Consider the following 21,334-nt stretch of genomic DNA (forward strand, 5'->3'; position numbering starts at 1 on the left):
TGTTGTAACCAATGAGAACTGTTTACCTGGATCCCACCCTTTCTGGACTTGTGTAAAGAGTATAATTGTTTGATTGTTGAAACTGTAAGCAGAGCGGCCTAGGAACTCATTGAGAGTGTTGAAGCTGGCTTCTGCGAATGAAACTGCAAACTATCTTCAGTAAACTTAATTTATTTTTTTAAAATCTCTGACTCCGGCGCTTCTTCATCAACCAGACTGGTCATTCTTTGGGTTAAACTGTAAACTATCCCTACAATTGATAACGTCAAAGACTAAAATTTATATTTTAAATGATTGCAAAAGTGCTTAGAAAATCTACTGGTATGCAGTACAGCTAATATAAAGATTTCTAAAAAAATTAATTAGTACAGTATTTTGGTGCTGCACTGTGACTTTTCAACAATATTTTTTATACTTTATCCTTAAAATCTGCTATATACTGTACACTGAGTGATATCTGCTGCATAAAACATATGCCAGGGCACTTGTGTGGTTCAATCTACTGTGGCGATCCCTTAAAAGTTGGGTGCTAAGCTGAAGGATAGTGAGTGAGTTTTACACTGAGTGATATTGGTGTGATCTCTTAAATAAAGCCAATTTTACTCCGAAATAAACAGGGCACAATCTAGTGAACAAAAACTTCTGTTTTAGTGTACTTTTATTAATACTTCATGATAAATTAAATAGATAATATCTATCTATCTATCTATCTATCTATGTTTATATGCAAGTATAATAAAAAAACAGCTTGTATTATGCTTGAAACCTGAATTTTACAGTTAGTAGCCTCCTCTTGTTGGTCTCCCTACAGTTTGTCACATCAAGTTATTATATTCTAATAATAATCATACAATTGTCATTACATTCTAATTATTTTATTAAATTATTCTTAATGATTAGTTTAAATATAAAATTAAACGATCTGTAATGCTACGTTATAGCAATATCTTATTAAAAAACATTTTAAAGCATTTTAACCAGAACACAATGCAACAAGACGTATAACCCAAATGATGCAGCCCTACTTAAAGCAGATAAAATGCAGATCAAAATGTTTCCTTTTAAGCTATTTATTCACAATAATGATTTAAATACAAATAACAGTGATGTGCTGTTACAATAACAGGATCTCTGTGTCATCATATTCAGCTGAAATTAACACAATATCATGTTGACACTTGTTTTCTTTGGAATACTAATGGTTTAAAACAAGCACAATTGCAATGTTAATCACCAAAATAATGCTTTAATTGAGATGAATGAAACGACTAATGGATGTGCCCTTCGCAACCAGCATGTTTGGTTTTTAGAACTCATTTACATCTGAATTGTTCCTCGAACCCATAGGAATTTCTTAAATGGATAATTCACCCAAAACCATAAAATAACCTCATTATTAACTTTCCCTTATCTAGTTATAAACCCTTTTTTTCCCAAAGTTTTTTTTTTCTGTTGAAAACAAAAGATATTTAGAAGAATGCAGAAAGACGACTTCAATAGATGTAATTACTATGCAAGTCAATGGGTACCAGCATCTTTTTTTGTAATCTACGAGGTTCAAATAGGTTTTAAATAAGTTTTGGGTGAACTACCCCTTTAAATGCAGTCAAATATTTATCTTAATGTATAACCCAAACTACAACCTAGTCTTATAATATTACATATGAAATGAAACTTTTAAATTCCACTTAAAGGTGGTGTCAGTTTTCCAGTGGAAAAACTGAACAGACATTCATCTGTGAATCAACAACTGTGAATGCCTAATTTAACAATGGCACAACAGTTTGGCATTCAGACTGAACACATTAAATGGTCCACAGTGCAAGTACAGATTACAGAGCTTAACAACTCAAACCGTTTAAAATCAATAAATAGCCCAATTATAAATATGTAAAATATCAGTGTCTTCCAAAAAAAAGGCAGCTCAGCTGATGATTGTAGGTTGTTTACTAAAGCTAGCAGCAGACTAATGTGTAAGCTAAATGTACTGTCAGGTAAATTACTGGAGCTCTGTTTAAAGCCACAAAACTTCAGAAGGTTTAGATGTGACCTCTCAAATTACAAATTGTTTTTTTAGAAACACCAGCTGCCCTCCGCTTTACTAATAGACCAAACAAAACAATAACAAAGCTGAAATGTGTAGCTTGTTGTAGTGCGCTTGTTTAGTTTTCATACTAAGTATGTTGTTTCGGCTGTGGAGGGAGACCAGGAGAAAAAAGCTTCAGATACCAAACCTTATAGGTCATGTACCATCCCAATATCCCACAAGAGGTCCCTAGAATCTTGTCAATAATATCGTGGAAATACACTGACGTGCATCCGAACATCCATATCCAGATGGCCACAATCACATTAAGAGCTAGATAAAGACAATCAAGAGGAGGGTTTCTGTAGGCAGGCTGTATGTGTAACATGGGCACCATTTCCTCCATAATAACTAGTGAAGAGTAGCTCAAGATGAACGAGTGTCCTGATATGTCAAAACCATCCCAGAAGAAGCCAGCTTTCCTGCATGCCGCCTTTGTGTCAAATTCACCACGGATGACTACCATGGTATTGGACTCATAGCACGAACCTGTAATGTCTTCAATGTAGAAAAAGGTCTCAGTGCAGATGTACCAAACGAGGGTTGCCACCAGTAATGACGTCAGCCGCCTCAAAGCAAACATGTGGCTTTTGATGTAAAAGTTGGAGTAAGCTATGAAAGGCAGAAGCAAAACAATGGTCCATCCCCAAGAAACCTTCACAAAATAACTGAAAGAAAAAAAAAAGAAGTAAAAACATTAAACGACTTTTGAGTCAAACATCAATGTCATGAGTAGTTGTCAATGACATTTAAGATTGTATTACGAAGTATTATTACACATTTATATAGAACACACTAATATAACATATTTCTACTGAAACTAATTTAGTTTTACATAGTTATTAGTCAGTTCTTGCTAGGTATTAGACTTGTACTCACAGATTTAAAACATTTCTACTGCTACTGAAGTAGCTCTCCGGCACGAGCTCCGCATTTTTCAAAACCGAGCCTACTAACGAAATACAAAAGAATAAATGCGGCAAATAAATACGTGTATAAGGCTGTCTCCAAAGACAAACCAATTTGTCCACTAAGCTGCCTGCAACGGCAGCAGCCATGTTGTTCTGTGTGCTGTGTTGTGAGTGTGTACTGTGGAATATGAATGCGGAAACAGAAACCACGACGCTCAATTCTTCAACGGTGACACGATATTTAATATTCATGAGCAAACCTTGGCCATTGGAGAATCTTCAAGCAACGTCAGCGCTATCCTATTATTATTCACGAGCAAAACCTTCGCCCTAGTATTAGCAGTAGGCTTGTATGAGTTGCGTAATATTTCACAATCGAGAATCAGGTGAATTGCTACTTTAGAGTCGCCATCACATATACGAGTGTGTATTCAAATCTTTGTATCACAAAACAAGCATAATAAATGACAACAAGAAAAAAAAAAAACATTGGTTGAATCAAATGTGAATGAACATGTTTAAAAGTTTTAAGATATTAAATACAAATGTAAAAACACAAGATACGTTTTGTCAACATTAATTTTCATGTAGATTTCCAGAAAGAGTAACAGTTTTTTTAAAATATATATTTTAACTATCCAATAGGTGGCACTATAACACAGTCACGAAAATCTTTTTAATCATTGCCTGGATACATTTAGGAATCGAGTGTGAAAAATATTAAAGATAAGACTTTTATGAACAGCAGGTAATCTTGAAAACATTTTTAGTTGAATGTGTCTAAATATTTACAATCCAAGGACAACCTTTACCATGTAATTCATTTTTAAAACTGATTGCATGGATAGTTACGTCATGTACCCAACTGAAAAATTAATATAGGCTACAATTTTTAAGCACATTTTCACAGAGACTTTTCCTAATTGACATCGTTTTTTCCTGAATAAAGAAACTTACCACATATATACTGAACATTAATTAAATACTGTAAGTCTTTACTAGAGTTCACTAAAAGTTGAATTGAGCACCTTTGGGCTGTGGCAAAATCAGGGGCGTTGTTAGGGTCGAAAGGGATAAGGGGCTTAGCCCCTTAGTTTTGTCAAGATACTGGAATTTCTAAATTCAATACCTCACAAAATATTGATATTTAAAAGACTACTATTTTTGATATAATAACAATTAAGTTTACTTTAAATGTCTTTAGAGGGAGATTTTTTTAGTTTTCCTCAAAATAGGTTGATGTGGGCATTGTAGCACTTTAAATGCATGTAATGCCTGTTTCATTCATACTTGAGCAGAAATTCCATAGATGCCTTACAAAAGTAGTAGAACATTCCAGGAAAATCCCTAACATGGATGAAGGAATCCAGCTTTTGCTGTAGTTGAATGAATGAAAATAAGATCTGAATAAACATAAAAAAGGCTTTAACTGGTCATTTACACGACTGCCACAATAAATGGTTTATATGTGTTATCCAGCCATCTTAGGTATTTTCATTAGAATAAAGTTGATTTATAATAATATAATAATATTAAATAATATCGTAAATAATTGATAAAGCATGTTATAATAGAAGCTATAAAATAATAAGCTAGATGCATGAACTTACTGCAATTTAACTATTACAGAAACAGATGTGCCTGGCTATATCAAATATGTGTAGATAGATAAATATGTGTAGATGTCATATGTAGAAAGCTAGTGAATAAAGTGCTAATTTTAAGGACTTCGATAACAAAATAAATGTTATACAACCTATATTTCAGTGCAACATCTTCCAAAAGGTCAGGGGCTTTTGACAATACATCAGGGGCTTAAGCCCCCAAAGCTCCCCCTCGCAACACCATTGGGCAGATTAGTAAATTTGCATCATGGATGTGTGGCTGACAGATCAGCTGTGTGATACTTTAATAATGTTGATATGGACCAAAGTCTCTGAGCAATGTTTCTAACCTTTGTGAATATATGCCACAAAAAATAAGGTTGTTAATGCAATCAAGTGTCAAACTGAGTACTAGCAAAGTTTACATAGATCTCAAGTTTAATTTTCACACTAGGCTATGTTGTTTCGGCTGTGGAGGGAAACCTGGAGAAAAAAAGCTTCAGATATCAAACCTTACAGGTCACGTACCATCCCAAAATCCCACAAGAGGTACGTTCTCAGTAGTATCGTGGAAATACACATCCGAACATCGATATCCAGTTGGCCAAAATCCCATTAAGAGCTAGATAAAGACAATCAAGAGGAGTGTTTCTGTAAACAGGCTTTGTGTGTAACATGGGCACCATTTAAAGGGAAGAGTAGCTCAAGATGAACAAGTGTCCTGATATTTCAAAGCCATCCCAGAAGTAGCCAGCCTCCTTGCACATGTCTATTGTGATCATAATACCAGGGATTTCTTCCATGGTTTTGGAGTCGTAGCATAAACCTGTAATTTCTTCAATGTAGAAAAAGATCTCTGTGCAAATGTACCAAATGAGGGTTGCCACCAATAGTGACCTCAGCCGCCTCAAAGCAAACATGTGGCTTTTGATGTAAAAGTAGGAGTAAGCTATCACAGGCAGAAGCAAAACAATAATCAATGGTGGTTTCAAAAAACATTTCTACTGTCACTTAGCTCTCCGGCACAAGGTCTGCCATTTTCAAAACCGAGCCTGTGAATGAAATACAAAAGAATAAATGTGGTAAATAAGTACGGGTGTAAGACTGTCTCCAAAGACAAGACAAACTGTCAACTAAGCTGCCTGCAACAGCAGCAGCCATGTTGTTCTGCGTGTGTGTTTCAATGTGAAAGAGAAACCAACTATGAATCAAACTCTTTTGACATTGTTAAATATTATTCATGAGCAACACTATATCGCTATTGGAAAGGTTCCTTTCCATAACCTAGTTAATATTCAAGAGTAAAACATCTGCCATAGGAGGATTGGTAAATCAGACGAATACTATCTGATTAATATTTATGAGCAAAACCTTTGATCTATAGTGTCAATGATAAATAATATTAAATTTCTTCCACAGACAGAGGCCTTCAACTTATACATCAGGAGCCATGGGTGTTTTGTCTATATATGATTTTAATTATTACTTTTTTGATTCGTTGATTGACTATTAAAAGCTATTAGGCATTGGCTTGCAATTAACGAATCATTAACAATAATTACATTAACAATAAGTGACTGAAAGTTTAAGCTAAAAAGAAAACAATTACAGTAACTGACTGTTACATTTAATAAAACAGATAGTGTGCAGTGTGAAATTATTGATTAAAATGGTTGTAATTATTGTAACCGGCTTGTTTTGAAAACAATGTGTTTGGTATGATTTAGGATTTCGGAAACTCAGAAAGTTCCACAGACCTGCCCTTGTTGCACTCCATATTGGCTGGTGTGTATTTGTTCAAAGGCATGAGTTTCCAAGAACGTGTGCCATTTGGCCATGATGTTTCTCTACTCTGCCTTCACATATTGTGCCAGATGGAGCAGTCTGACAGGATGTTAAATACTGGTGTTTTAGAGTGATTGCAAAGTGATTGCCATGAATTTAAAATATTCTGGAACCTTAGAAACAATTACCGCTGGAAGCAGACCAGGTGTATTTGGATCCTTAATTCAGTCAATAAATCCAGTATGAGCACTATTGTATGTGGTCAAGAGTAGGCATGGGTCGGTATAAGATTCTAATGCTATGATAACCTTGGATATAAATATCATGGTTACACGGTATTCATATTACTGCTCTAAAATATATTCTTTTTAAATGCCTGGGTGAAAAACAAAACCCTTTTCCCCTTTGAACACAACATATTTTCATTTGAGAAACATTTAAAATATTTTGGAGCAGTAAACATGTCAGGCTAAACAATTCAAATTAATTATGGACTTCTGCTGTCAAAAAGCACAGATTTCTTTACAAGTTAAAATGACAACTTTGGATACCTTTTCTGCTGGAGGTACTGTTGTCCTAAAAAACAAAAATGTAAATAAAAAATCTTACTCATACCTTTAGAACAGTTTTGCTGAAAATTTTGACGGTTTTGAACGTCCCATGCCTAGTCAAGAATCATAAGAAACCACATCTGATTTCATTTTAAATAAATTTTAGATGTACTGATTGATAAACATACAGTAATTTCCCAAGCTGAAATGTAAACATGCAATTGTTTAAACAATTTCATATCCAATTTCTGTATAAACTAACTCATGAAGTATTTATATAAGCATAATTGAACTGGATTTGTTGTTGAGTACATTACATTTTTTGGCTGTAATTTTGAATGTTTCTTGATTTTTCACAAAACTCAGCTAAAAAGCTTTAGACCACACCGTTTTATAAGTGTCTAGACACAGTGATGTCATTTTAGAGGAAGTTGGTTTGTTTTTGTCCTGGTCATCTAGAGGTTTTCCATCCAAGTTTGACCCACTTCACACTGCCTTACGGAGGGGGCCTCAATGAGTTATGGCTTCTTCTGCTCTTCCTCAAAACATTCCTCACAGTAAATCTTAAATGTTACAACTTGACTTCATGAGGGCTTCATAAAATGGGGCCTTTAGATGCTCGCATACAGTATAAAGGAGAAATATAATTGTTCCATATGGGTAAAGGCTTTCAAATGTTCATTGTTGTCCATACCATGAAAATGAGATGTGTCCACTGTTGTTTAGGACTCTTTAAACTGTATGACTGATGACTGTATAATGACAGATGTTTCATGTTGTGGATTATCAAGTAAATATTTAAAGACAAAATCTTCTTGATCTATACTAAACACCAGAATTTTTTTTATTTTCATTTAGTGAATTCATCCTGGTTTTGTGATTCTTGTATTTCCCTTTCCCTTTTTTTTAACTTGAGGGCAAAAGTGAAACATGGGGTGGAGTAATTTTTTACTTTAAATAATGACCATGGCAAACAAGGACTGCTTTGCTATTTTCGTTATATGTTTCCAACCCTTGTTCATGCAAATCCCTTCACGTTGAGCACTGAATCACTGAATATTTCTTTGATGAGGTTTTACATACATAGTTTTTTTTTCCACATTGTTTTGCTTTTTATATATTTTCCTTTACATATCATGACGGGTCAGAAAATAGGAGGAAACTTTGATTTTATGTAGAAAAATATGTTTAAAAGATAATCCACTTGGGAAGCAAAGAAATTGGAGGAGGAAAATGCTACAATCAGTACAACACAGTGAGCCAAACCAAATAAAAAAAAGAAATACATAAAATAATAAAGGATGAAACAAGAAACAGGTGTGAAACAGCAACAACAATCAGATAATCATGGTAACAAATCAAGCACACAAACAAGGAACAAAGGAAAGAGTAAAAAACATTCATCCATATGGACGGCTTTCCCACTGTTACCAGTTTGTCCAGTTAGCTCACCATGCACATCAGCAAACTTGAGATGCAGAGAGGAGGTGACCAAGAAATATGGGGCTTGAGTCTAGTGAAAAAGGTTCCAGAAAGCAGGTAAAACAAAAACAGAATACAAAAAATAAAATAAACAAGTAAATAACAGGGTGAGAATGTGGTAAAATCTATCTGAAAACATGGTAAAAATAAGGCAAGGGCTTTTCTTTATCTGGATTGCTTTTTAAAATTGTTGAATGAGTGTAGGGAAGTGGGTGGGCAGGTCAATCAGTGATTTTGAAAATATTATTGGTTGGGTTTAGGGAAGTAGGAGGGCGAATAGTTAGTCAATCCTTCAGTCAGTCAAACAGTCAGTCGACAGCGATGGACTTACGTGAGAACAACAAGCGTGAATAACACTCATGAGAGAAATTTGAGATCTCAAAAAGTGTACACAGCGGCTTTTGGTGGATTCGCAAAAACTGCAAAAAACTAGCTCCTGGGACGTATTAGGCGCACTCCAGAAATGTATACCCTGCTGAAAAATCCAGAAAAAAAGATCTGGCTCTGGCTGGAAAATGACCAGCTAAATCCAGCTAAAACCAGCTTGACCCGCCTAGCCAGGATAGGGAGCCCAGCCAAAACCAGCTATGTCCAGCTTAAACCAGGCTGGTCAAGCTGGTTTTAGCTGGATTTAGCTGGTCATTTTCCAGCCAGACCAGTTAAACCAGGCTGGAAATGACTGGAAACCAGCCTGGAAATGGCCAATAACCCCACTAAAACAACCAGCTAAAACCAGCCAACCAGCCTAGGCTGGTTTAAGCTGTTTTTTTCAGTAGGGTACAGAGGCACATTTTCAGAATGAGCCTTGGTTGACAATCATGGTTTTCACACACACATATACTGCACACAATGGCGTATCGCAAAATGCGGGGGCTGCCGTGCAGGGGTTACTGAAGGGACCCCCTGGTTGTAACGGTCGCACAGTAAGCTGACATTGATATTATATTTGTCATACTCAAGCATGCTGACAACAAGCAAAACATAGCTTAAATTAACGTATAGTGATACAAATGTGCAGGCAATTTCTTTAATTCCAGTACCCACAGGTCAGAACAGACCCATTGTCCCTGTTCCCTTCACAACCGTCCATCACCACAAACAGCTACATCACTTAGCAAATTGGTTTTCAGGGCTGCCAAAACAAAGTTTGGACTGCTGACATGAGAAATGGAGCAGCAGCGGGGAAATGGGAAGCCCTGGATTTATGTTAAATGACGTGATTCATACACAGAAAGACCCGGCTGGCCTTTTCATTGCCACAGAGGAGATAATGGCACAGCTGTGCACCTTTTTAAGTCACTTTTCCCTCTCTCTTTTAATCCGAAACTGCACAGGGACCCTTCAGGCCCAAGCGGAGAGCATGAATGAGGTGCAGTCAAGGTAACCATTATGTGAATGAATTTAGCTTAACATTAGCAGTTTTTTTGGGGGGGGTGTCCATTTTCCGAGAACATGCACAGAGTGACTGATTTGATATTTCTGCTCAACATTCATCACCTCCTTTGATGTGCGATGACAACACTATTAAGTATGTGATAGATTTAGCAGAGACTTGCCTGTAGCTATTTTTAAACTCTTCGCTCTACAAGGGCTCATTGTAGCTTAGGGTTGTACATGTCATATTAGCACATAAAGTTGTTGAACATTTGACTGGGGGGAGGGGAGGGGCGTTGTTTACATTTGCCAATTGTATTGACCAAACTTGTTTATTTCTCCTGCAAAGACTAAACCGTAAAGCATAAATCATTGTCTGTGTTAAGAAGTGACATCATACAGTATGTTTGTCTAGAGAGCGACGTACAACTTTCTTGCCTATATAGTTAGCTAACAGAAGGTCCTCCAAGAAAGACCTCGGGTTGAACCTTGACCCTATGTCCATGGCAGTTTGAGGATGACTGTTAACTTTAGAAGTTTCTCTTTGAGGATGCGTTAGGCCCCTTCACAACAAGAATGATAACTGTAAAAATAACTTAATAATAATCTTTTTTTAGCATTCCAAAGCAGCACACGTCATATTTTGGTTTATTATAAGCAAATATTATAGTATTGTCAGAGACTATTTTAAATTCTCAAGCTTTTTAAAGCACAATAGATTCTGATGATTGAATGTCAATGTTTTTCAGTGTTGGGTGAGTTACATTTAAAAAGTAATAGATTACAAATTACGTACTACGGGAAAAATGTAATCGGATTACATTACTAATTACTTCATGTAAAAAAGTAATTAGATTACTAATTACTTTACTTTGAAGTTACTTATATAACATATAAAATATAAAAAAAAAACATATTAAGAAACATAGAAAATTTTAAATTTTCCTTTGGAAATTTTCCTACCTTATTTATCAGGGGTGGCCACAGCAGAATGAACCGCCAACTTGTCCAGCATATGTTTTACACAGCAGATGCCTTTCCAGCTGCAGCTGTACAGGAAAACATCCATACACACTCATTTACACACATACACTATGGACAATTTAATTTACCCAATTCACCTATAGCGCAAGTCTTTGCACTGTGGGTAAAACTGGAGCATCCAGGGGAGAACATGGGGAGAACATACAAAAAACTCCACACAGAAATGCCAACTGACCCAGCCGGGACTCAACCAGTGTTGCTGTTTGGCAACAGTGCTAACCACTGAGCCACCTTGTCGTCTATAATTACTGACTTTACATTCATCCACAACTCTTAATGTATAAAAACCAAACAAGTAATTAGCAGAAAAGTTACTTTATAAAAAGTAACTGCTACTTTTTATGGAATAATGCAATATATAATTCATTGCTTAAATGTATAATTTTGCCTGTAAATCAAAATTTGCACTTTTTATTTTTGTAAACGACATTGTTAATCTTGTGGTAAACAACTAATATGTGCAAGTCAATCCACTGTGTTCCTTGGCTTTTTTGTTTGTTAATCTTTTATTTAAATCTGACCCTGTGCCTTTCTCTGGAATGACAGTCTTTCTTGAGTGATGTCAGCTGTTTGATAGCTTTAACCAAATTTGTTAATGCAGTTGTTAGTTTGCTGCAAGTTTAGTTTGAAATAAATCATCATGAAACAAAAGTCTGCCGCAACTTCAGAATCATGCTCGCTTTAACTGATTCATCACAGTAGATGGTTACATCTATGCCAACAGTTTCAAATATCTTAAAAACTACTTTATTATTTAGACTTGAAAACTAGTTCAAACTTTCAGACTAGTCTGTCTCAAGCCACCATAAAGTTGTCTACGAACTTTACTTTTCTAGTTGAATTTTGTTGCAGTCATGCTAATTGTTTGTTGTTATGACTGAATATTTGAATTATAGCACTGTTCAAAATGTATAATTTTATGAATATTGTATACAATAGATATTAAAAATAAATATTATAAGCCCAATTCATTTTAACATTTTTTAAATTTTTTTAAATGTATTTTTGAATTATGGTAAATTTCTGTAAGTTAACATCTGCTATTTTATTTTATTTTTTCCACCACAAACTGGGGTTTCCTGTAAAATGGTATTTCCTGCAGCAGAATTTTCATGTAATTTTTTAACTACTGTAAATTTCTGCAATTTAAAGGTCGTTATTTTACAATTTTTTTTTTTTTTTTTTTGCAGCTGGGGTAAAATAACTGATGTTAAATTAAAGAAAAATTTACTATAATTCAAAACGTAAAATAACAGATTTGTTTACAGTGCAGCTACAAATATTCAAAGCCAAATTCTTTGTAAATGATCCAAAATGCAGGATGAATCCAACAGCTATGAGGGACAGACACAAGCGAGTGCTTTAAAATATGAGAAATATTGCTGCAGTCCTTGCTTAATTCATTTTGTTAAACATATGCTATTTGAAATACTTTCCAGATGTCATTTGGCCACTTGTAATAATATTAAATTATGAAAATTTGTGCATTTGGAAAAGTTTGTCCTCCCAAAATATGTTTAATAAATCCAAATAACAAATTAGTTAAATTTGTTAAAATATAGACACCCCCTCCCCCCTAGATGACAGATGTTGAGCTTTTTGAAGAAGATTACGTCCTAACCCTCTGTTATAATTATGTTATAGATATACTGTACCGACATATCTGCTGAGGATGAAGTGGATTTTCTACATAGACTAATTGCCGCATTGCATTAATAAGTCATGTGTAACTCAATGCTCTCGATGACCCCGTTCTCTAGCTGGACCAGGCAAATTTGTTCAGTGTATATTGGCACTGGCCAGAGACTAGAGATATTACAGATGGCACGTCCTTCCTGGAATCCTAGACAGCTGGGACAATGTGCTGACTTGGCCATGACTCTAAAAATTTGGCCTTTGATTCGTAAAACAACTCCCTCCGTTTTATAAAATCTTTGCCTTTGCTTATTCAACTTATTTCATTGTTAAGTTTTGCCAGGACGGCTGAGTGCATCTCCAACCAAAAGCTCACAAAAAGGACAGATGTCCAATATAAGTGTGGTACGGATTATTTAAAAGAGCAAAATGGCCAGTTTAAATATTGCTGTTTTTTTAATGGCTTTGATTATTACTGAGCATGATGTGCATGTGTACTTTTTGTCATTTCAGCGGATGCTGTATTAATATGGCAGGATATAAAATCAAATGTGAAAGTTAAAAAAAGCCATAAATTAAAAAAATCTCCAAAGTAATGGAAAGGAAGAGCTGTAACTGTTGAAAAGTCATCAATCTTAAAATCCCATTGGAGAGTGTGGCTGTTTGGAGCTTCCATAGTGAGTGTGTGCTGAAAAAGCAAAACCTTCCATTAAATTGTTTCCTGAGCCTCAGGAACATCCCTGTGGGGGGAAGAAAAAGAGACAAGGGCTTTTCTTTAACGTCAAATGGCCTTAGAGAGTTGGCGCTGTTAAAGTTCGCTGCCACACATGTCAAAGACGTTGTTTGCAAAGGCCAGAGTTTAAGTGGAGATCTTTTGAGCTGCTCTTCTCCAGGCTGTGCTGAAGTGCTGTGAAGACAACTGAGGACCCCCGCTCTCTTCAGACTGCATTCACAGGTAGATACGTCAGCTGTTTTCTCTTCTATAGCTACTATAGATTAATTTTTTAAATTTTTAGATTAAAAAAATATATAAAGAGGTCTGTTGAAAGGTTGTTGGTGTATTTCCTTTCCAAATTGAGACAGTCGTTTATCTCTTTAAACACTTGTGAAGGCATGTGTAATATTCATCTGTTTGTTGTTTAAATCTTGAATATGTATATCAACCTAATTTTATATAAGTAAATAATATAATTAATTTAAATGTGTCATAAGTTTTTTTATATATATATACACTACAGTAAAAAAGGTTTTGTGATTTCAAATTTAATGTAACCTTTAATTGACTGCTTTATTGTTAAGCATAAAAAAGCTAACTGAAATTAAACATTTCAATTTAAATGCTGTATTTTAGTTTAAATTGTACATATTGTCACCCGACAGATAGAAGACAATAGGGAGATTTTGGTTAAAAAAAAACCAAGGCAAGGCAGATTCTGCTTGACTAGTGTATTCATTGAACTCCAATGTGTTATAAATCTGATTGTTTACGTATTTATTGCAATAAGTTATAATTAAAATATATACTGCATTAGTTAACAGGATTCAAAGCAATGTTTTCTGTTTATTTTTAATTTTTATGAAATAAATTAGGAAATGAACCATAGCAACTTTAATGTAATATAGGCTAGTTTGGTATATTTTTTCGGCCCATGGCTCTCAATGATATTTGGTTTTTGGCTCTTGGCCCAAAAAAAAATTGGGCACCCCTATTTTAAAGACACAAATATGCAAAAGTTTTTTTCATGCTTACACATTTATCTGTTATACGTTCATCATTTTACTTAGAAACTGCAGGCAGTAAACTACAGCCTAATTGAAGAGTTTAGATGCAAAAACCTCAGTGTCTTCTGATATTTTCTTCTAAAATTTGTATTTTTCTTAGACTCCTCTGTGTATGATCAGTAATTTACTTTTATATAATCACTATAAATTATAAATACTTTATAGTTACACTTTTTCATTGCCTTTAAAATTCAATATTAGAACAAATATAGAAGGCTGAGAATTTTTTTAGGTTCATCTTAAGCTGAACTCTTCACTTGCGTTTGAGAAGGGACTGTACTGTTCCTGTCATTTCACTAGCAGCTACAGTGAGAGATTAACACTGATGTTTCTTTCCACAACTAGCTAAAGCACCTGTTGGCGGGCAGACAGAAGACAGGAGGATGAATTTAGTATGCGCTCAGCTAGTTTTTGCTGTCACCTTGTGGACAGCAGGAGCAGAAGCAGGAATAGTGGCGGTGAGCAGCGGGACAGCTCTGCTTCAGGCCGAACAGCTCTCCATGGAGGCCGAAGTGAGGAACAGCAGCGACGGCAGCACAGTTCGAGTCCGACGGAGACGCTTCATCTCCGGCAAAGATATGACGGCTCTATTGGACTACCACAACCGCGTGCGCTCACAGGTCTTTCCGCCGGCGGCAAACATGGAATATATGGTAGGATGTTTTATTAGCTGCAATTTCTGTGTATTTTATATTATAACAAATTAGATAAAAAAAAAACTAAAATGAACATTAAGCAGGACAATCTGTTCTGTGTATAATGTATGCTAAGGTTTTAGCTACAAAAGTTAGCCCACTCATATTCACCACAAATGTAGACATCCCAAATTGGTCAAAGTAACGTTGGTTGGCGGAAAGAGGTGATGTTGAAGATGAAGAGTGGGGTCACCTCCATTTCCCGGAGACTTGGGATGTCTGTGTATACAATTTGCCTGTATTACTTAGGATAAGATAAAGATGTAATATCATTTTTTTAAATTAATTTTATTTGACATTCTTTAGCTTGCTTGTAAATGGACAACTAATAGTTCCGTCACTCAGGGAACTCAAGTCTCATTGGTGATCTATTATAGAAAAGAGATTTTTCTAATAATGCTAGTGTTTAAAACGACATTTCACTCAAAAACGGATATAGTCATATCATATGTCATATACTGTAAAGCAAAGCTCAGTGTTTCTCAACCACGTTCCTGGAGGACCACCAACACTGCATGTTTTGGATGTCTCCTTTGTGTGTCACAACCATTACAGGTCTTTCAGTCTCTGCTAATGAGCTGATGATCTAAATCAGGTGTGTTTGTTAAGGAGTCTAGAAAATGTGCCGAGCTGGTTGTCCTCTAGGAACGTGGATTAGAAACACTGGCCTAGTCTACTCAACCTTCATTTTCCAAATCTGTTTGAGTTCAATGAACTTAATCAACAAATTAATTTAAACAATCTAAGTTGCATGCTTTCATAAGAATATTTTGCAGAATAAATTGTGTGAAAAATGTTTATAATTTTGCCTACTTTTTGGCTTGACTGTTGTCATTGCATTATCCTTTTTGGTGCAGTACATATATTTATTTCTGTCTATCCATTGCTCTTCTTTGTGAGGTGTGGGATGAAAGACTGGCCAAATCTGCAGAGTTTTGGGCCTCTCAGTGCATATGGGAACACGGGCCACATCATTTTTTGCAACACATTGGACAGAACCTGTCGATTATCTCTGGAAGGTACTACACATGAGTACAATAGTAACATCAGGATGAATTAATAAATATCCCAAGACCATATCTGTGTAAGATCTTTTCTATAATGTCTATGTGTCTACACATTTTGAAAATTATTTATTTATTTTATTTTGCAGATACAAGTCGATTATTGATCTGGTAAAATCCTGGTATGATGAGAGACACTATTTTTCTTACCCCAGTAGATGCAGTGGCTCTGTATGCACACACTACACACAGGTGGGTGTGTGTGGTATGTACAGTTGAAGTCAGAATTATTAGCCCCCCTGTTTATTTTTTCCCCAATTTCGTATCAACGGAGAGAACACATTTCTAAACAATAGTTTTAATAACTCATTTCTAATAACTGATTTATTTTATCTTTGCCATGATGACAGTAAATAATATTTGACTAGCTATGTTTCAAGACACTTCTATCCAGCTTAAAGTGACATTTAAAGGCTTAATTTGTCAGGTGTGTGGACAGAACCCAGACACAGATCAGCAATAAACTTAATTAATTAGGAACAAAAAACTGGACACGGAGCCCAGATAACAGCCAACAGGGCTGAAAAAAACAAAAACCCCACGGTAGGGTAATCAATCATTTTAAGTAAAACAAAATAAAACCAAGGAGGGCAGACAACCAGACAGGCATCAAACTACATGTAACATAAGAAACGAATCAGCACAGACAAAAGCAAACTGGGAGAATAAATAGAGAAGCAAACAAATCCCAAAACGAGGAGCTTAGGTAAAACAAATTAACAAAACAAACAGGTAACAAGTTGTGTGGGGTCTGACTAATAGACCAAATAAGCGCATGGGAATAGACACAACACAAGCCATGTGCTAAAACAAAAAGCACACAGACAATAAAAAAGAACCAATGCAAAATACAAACTAAACAAGACACAACTGTGTGTAAAGACATGAACAGGAACCTTTGACAAAAGCAAAATATCAAACTAACAGCAGACAAACAGACATGGAGCATGAACATCCAAATCCTGTTAAAACTGGAACCACAGTTTACTAGTGCCCGTATCCGAATGCCATGCACACACACTAAATTACAGAATTGAGTACACAGCTCAAGATAACTCAATGCTGGGCACTGACAAGAACACAAAAGAGTACATGGTTCAAGCAAACCCAAACCAATGCATCCAAGAAAAGAAAACAAACAAGATTGTCAGAGTTCTGTCACAAAGCTAATAAATAAATAAACTTAAGACAGAACCCTGACATAACTAGGTTAATTAGGTTAACTAGGCAGGTTAAGGTATTAAGGCAAGTTATTGTATAACGATGGTTTGTTCTGCAGACTATCGGAAAAAAGTAGCTTAAAGGGGCTAATAATGTTGACTTTAAAATGGTTTTCAGTTGGCACCAATGGTTAGTGCGTCGACAAATAGTTTGATTCCCGACTCGTGGTCCTCGTGGTCGATCCTTCCATTCGCTCTGCTCCCCCTACTTTCCTGTCTGTGAATCTCCAATGTCCTGGCAATAAAAGCTGAAAACCCCTAAAAAATTATTATTTTTAAATTTAAAACTGCTATGAGACATACTGTGAAAATTTCCTTGCTCTGTTAAACATCATTTGGGAAAATTTAAAAAAGAAAAAAAAATTAAAGGGGAGGTAATAATTCTGACTTTAACTGTATATTTCTGTGTTGAATATTTTGCTTTGAGAGCATATATTTACAATTGATTTGAGTAACAAAATTTGTACCATGTTTTCAGAATTTCAAGTTTATTTTTAGACAACACAATACTAATGTTTCATTTAAGGGCATTAATTTAATCCATATTTGGTGAAAAAAAAATATTCAGCCCATCTACCAACAGTATATGAGACATATATTCAGTTTTCAGTCCATCCACCAACAGTATATGAGACATATATTCAGTTTTCAGCCCATCCACCAACAGTATATGAGACATATATTCAGTTTTCAGTCCATCTACCAACAGTATATGAGACATATATTCAGTTTTCAGCCCATCTACCAACAGTATATGAGACATATATTCAGTTTTCAGTCCATCCACCAACAGTTTATGAGGCATATATTCAGTTTTCAGCCCATCCACCAACAGTATATGAGGCATATATTCAGTTTTCAGTCCATCTACCAACAGTATATGAGACATATATTCAGTTTTCAGCCCATCCACCAACAGTTTATGAGGCATATATTCAGTTTTCAGCCCATCCACCAACAGTATATGAGACATATATTCAGTTTTCAGCCCATCCACCAACAGTATATGAGACATATATTCAGTTTTCAGTCCATCCACCAACAGTATATGAGACATATATTCAGTTTTCAGCCCATCTACCAACAGTATATGAGACATATATTCAGTTTTCAGTCCAACTACCAACAGTATATGAGACATATATTCAGTTTTCAGCCCATCCACCAACAGTTTATGAGGCATATATTCAGTTTTCAGTCCATCTACCAACAGTATATGAGACATATATTCAGTTTTTAGCCCATCCACCAACAGTATATGAGACATATATTCAGTTTTCAGTCCATCCACCAACAGTATATGAGACATATATTCAGTTTTCAGTCCATCTACCAACAGTATATGAGACATATATTCAGTTTTCAGTCCATCTACCAACAGTATATGAGACATATATTCAGTTTTCAGTCCATCCACCAACAGTATATGAGACATATATTCAGTTTTCAGTCCATCTACCAACAGTATATGAGACATATATTCAGTTTTCAGCCCATCTACCAACAGTATATGAGACATATATTCAGTTTATATTTTGATAACATGCCATTTTTTGCAGGATTTTAATTTTAGTAATGACTTTCTTTTTTCAGATGGTGTGGGCCGCAAGCAATAAGATCGGGTGCGCTATCAAAAAGTGTTCAGACATCTTTGTTTTTGGGAGTATGTGGAAACAAGCCACCTTACTGGTTTGCAACTATGCTATCAAGTAAGATTCAACTTTGACTCTATCAATACAATACGATTTCTCAAAAATGTAATGATTAATCAAACTTGCATGTTTCTTCTGTCTCAGGGGAAACTGGGTCGGAGAAGCTCCATATAAAATAGGAAGACCCTGCTCTGCGTGTCCCTCCAGTTATGGAGGATCATGCAATAAAAACCAGTGTGACTCCAGACCAAAATCCCGAAGAAACACAAATGGCTTTAGAGGCTATAAGCAATAAAAACAAATATCTTTAATTAAAGAACATATTTAAAAAATGTAATAAAACTCTTCAATAATAGAAACCACTAAAATGTCTATTTCACAATCTTTTCATTTGAAAAAAAAAAGGAATGACATTAAAATAAAATATCGAATTGATCAAATGTTTGAATGCCGAAATGTATTTCCTGTTGTTGTGTTGATTATAACTTCATAGTACTTTGTATTTTTTAAGTTGTATGTTATTATTTGTTGTTTTTTCAGGCTCTTTGCACTGTTTTATCATTTGATTGTACTAAGTTGCATCGCAGCGACAATTCACATTGAAAGTTAAGCACTTTCTTTTATTATTATCGTTTTGTTCTTTTTGTACTGGTAATAAATCTTTTGATGAAGAAAGTAGTGTGTTTTGTGGTTTCTAAGCTACTATCTTTTTCAAATGTCTATAGCACTCATGTCACACAGAGTACATGACTGCATTGTAAACACGTTTGTCCTCATAAAAACGGACCTTTTATTTACATTTTCTCTTTAAAGATCGACAAACTGTTTTAACACTTTTCAAGCAGGCACATAGGTAATTTGTAAAAATCCAAATATAATTGTCAAAACAAAGAAAATTGACATATTTTAAACAACATATTGGATGCAACTCCTTTTATAAAGGTGTATGAGAGTAACTGATCCAGGACCAGTATTGGGAGGCATAATATATAAAAACTTTTATAACCTCATTAATGTGTTCAATCCATCTAAAGCAGACAGATCTGCTGTAAACCACCACTAAAAAGGCTTTTAAAGCCATAAAAGTCCCCGACTGCTGTTTCAATCCAAGGTATAGAGAATACTTTAATGGTTATTAAAATCAATCATCTGAATTACAAAACATGAATTAAACACTGCTTATTTTTTTCTTCAAAAGGCCATCAGTTAAAGTGTAGGCTTCTGAATATGTATGCTGCCTTTAAAATTGTTTAGGGTGGATTTTTTTAAAGAAAGAAAATATTCATCAAGGATAAAAAAGTAGAATTTATAAATATTACACAAATTTCAATTTCAAATAAATGCTGTTATTTTGAACGTTAGTTAAAAATGTAATGGATATTTCAACATTGAAAATTCTAATTGATGCTTTTTCAGCCACACAGAATATCAGAAAAAAATTGAATGATGTGATACTGGAGCAATGATACTGAAAATTCAGCTTTGCATCACAGGAATTAATTACATGTTAAAATATATTGAATTATTTACTTTAAATTAGAAAAAAAATTCAAGAAAAAAAAATGTAGTGCAAAGAAACAAAGATAACGGAAAATAAGTTTGTGTTTATACACCAGCTTGACAAATGTGGGAAAAACCTAAAGCTTCAAAACAGCCACTTTCCCATGAGGCTACTTAAAGTGAAAGCAACTGTAGACTTGTGTAATGCTACACTTGTGTCTGAAAACATCACATTATACTCATGGGAAAAGCTGTTGAAACTAAGATCCATTTACTCACCCTCAAAAGCTGTACGAGTTTCTTTCTTCTGTTGAACACATTTATTTTTCTTATGGAGAACGTGGAAACCTTTTAAAGATAGCATTCTATATTGGAAAAATATATTATATAGATGTCTGTCTTGCTACCAGCAATCTTATAAAAACCTTCTATTGTGTTGAACAGAAGAAAGAACTTTAAACCTGTTTAAACCAATAGAGAGTGAAATAATCAAGACAGAAATTTTATTTATGTGTGAACAATATATATATATATATATATATATATATATATATATATATATATATATATATATATATATATATATATATATATATATATATATATATATATATATATATACCTATGTACATGTATAATATTATATAATGCTGTACAGTATGTTTCAGAACTCAGCACTTTCTTGTTTGTCTAAAATCAGCTTATATATTAAAGGCAATCTGCCAAAATGACAGGTTGTAGATAATAGTGTGACTAAACTCCAACCCCACAGAAAAAGTTTAAGGCCTGCATTTACATCGCTGCGTGTTTAGCTCTAACTGATTCATGCTGTAGTAGGTAAATAATAAATAACAAGAGAAGAAATGCAGGTTGTGCAATTTGTACAAATTCATCAAGATTTCATTCAAAAAAGGAGATTTTTTTAAAGAGATGTGCCCGCAACACCACA

The 21,334-nt window shown here is 34.7% G+C and overlaps 2 protein-coding genes and 1 pseudogene across 3 annotated transcripts; 1 reads left to right on the plus strand and 2 right to left on the minus strand.

Moving 5' to 3' along the window:
• Window positions 1-1,054: 1,054 nt before the first annotated feature.
• fitm2 (fat storage inducing transmembrane protein 2) lies at window positions 1,055-3,192 on the minus strand. The gene is given in 2 exon segments (NM_001020498.2): window positions 1,055-2,754; window positions 2,966-3,192. Coding segments are annotated over 2 exon segments (759 nt in total). The 5' UTR covers window positions 3,145-3,192; the 3' UTR covers window positions 1,055-2,174.
• A 1,854-nt stretch (window positions 3,193-5,046) lies between these two features.
• On the minus strand, window positions 5,047-5,767 carry LOC100150041 (acyl-coenzyme A diphosphatase FITM2 pseudogene; annotated as a pseudogene).
• A 7,314-nt stretch (window positions 5,768-13,081) lies between these two features.
• Window positions 13,082-19,560, plus strand: r3hdml (R3H domain containing-like). Of its 2 annotated transcripts, XR_015945684.1 has the most exons (7): window positions 13,311-13,427; window positions 14,600-14,907; window positions 15,850-15,968; window positions 16,103-17,899; window positions 18,111-18,640; window positions 18,761-18,942; window positions 19,030-19,560. XR_015945684.1 is itself a non-coding variant. In NM_001386498.1 (6 exon segments), coding segments are annotated over 5 exon segments (759 nt in total). In that variant the 5' UTR covers window positions 13,082-13,427; window positions 14,600-14,637; the 3' UTR covers window positions 19,181-19,560.
• The last annotated feature ends 1,774 nt before the right edge of the window (window positions 19,561-21,334 follow it).

Source organism: Danio rerio, chromosome 23 (genome assembly GCF_052040795.2).
Source record: "Danio rerio strain M-AB ecotype USA chromosome 23, GRCz13ab, whole genome shotgun sequence".
In the NCBI taxonomy this organism is placed as follows: Eukaryota; Metazoa; Chordata; class Actinopteri; order Cypriniformes; family Danionidae; genus Danio; species Danio rerio.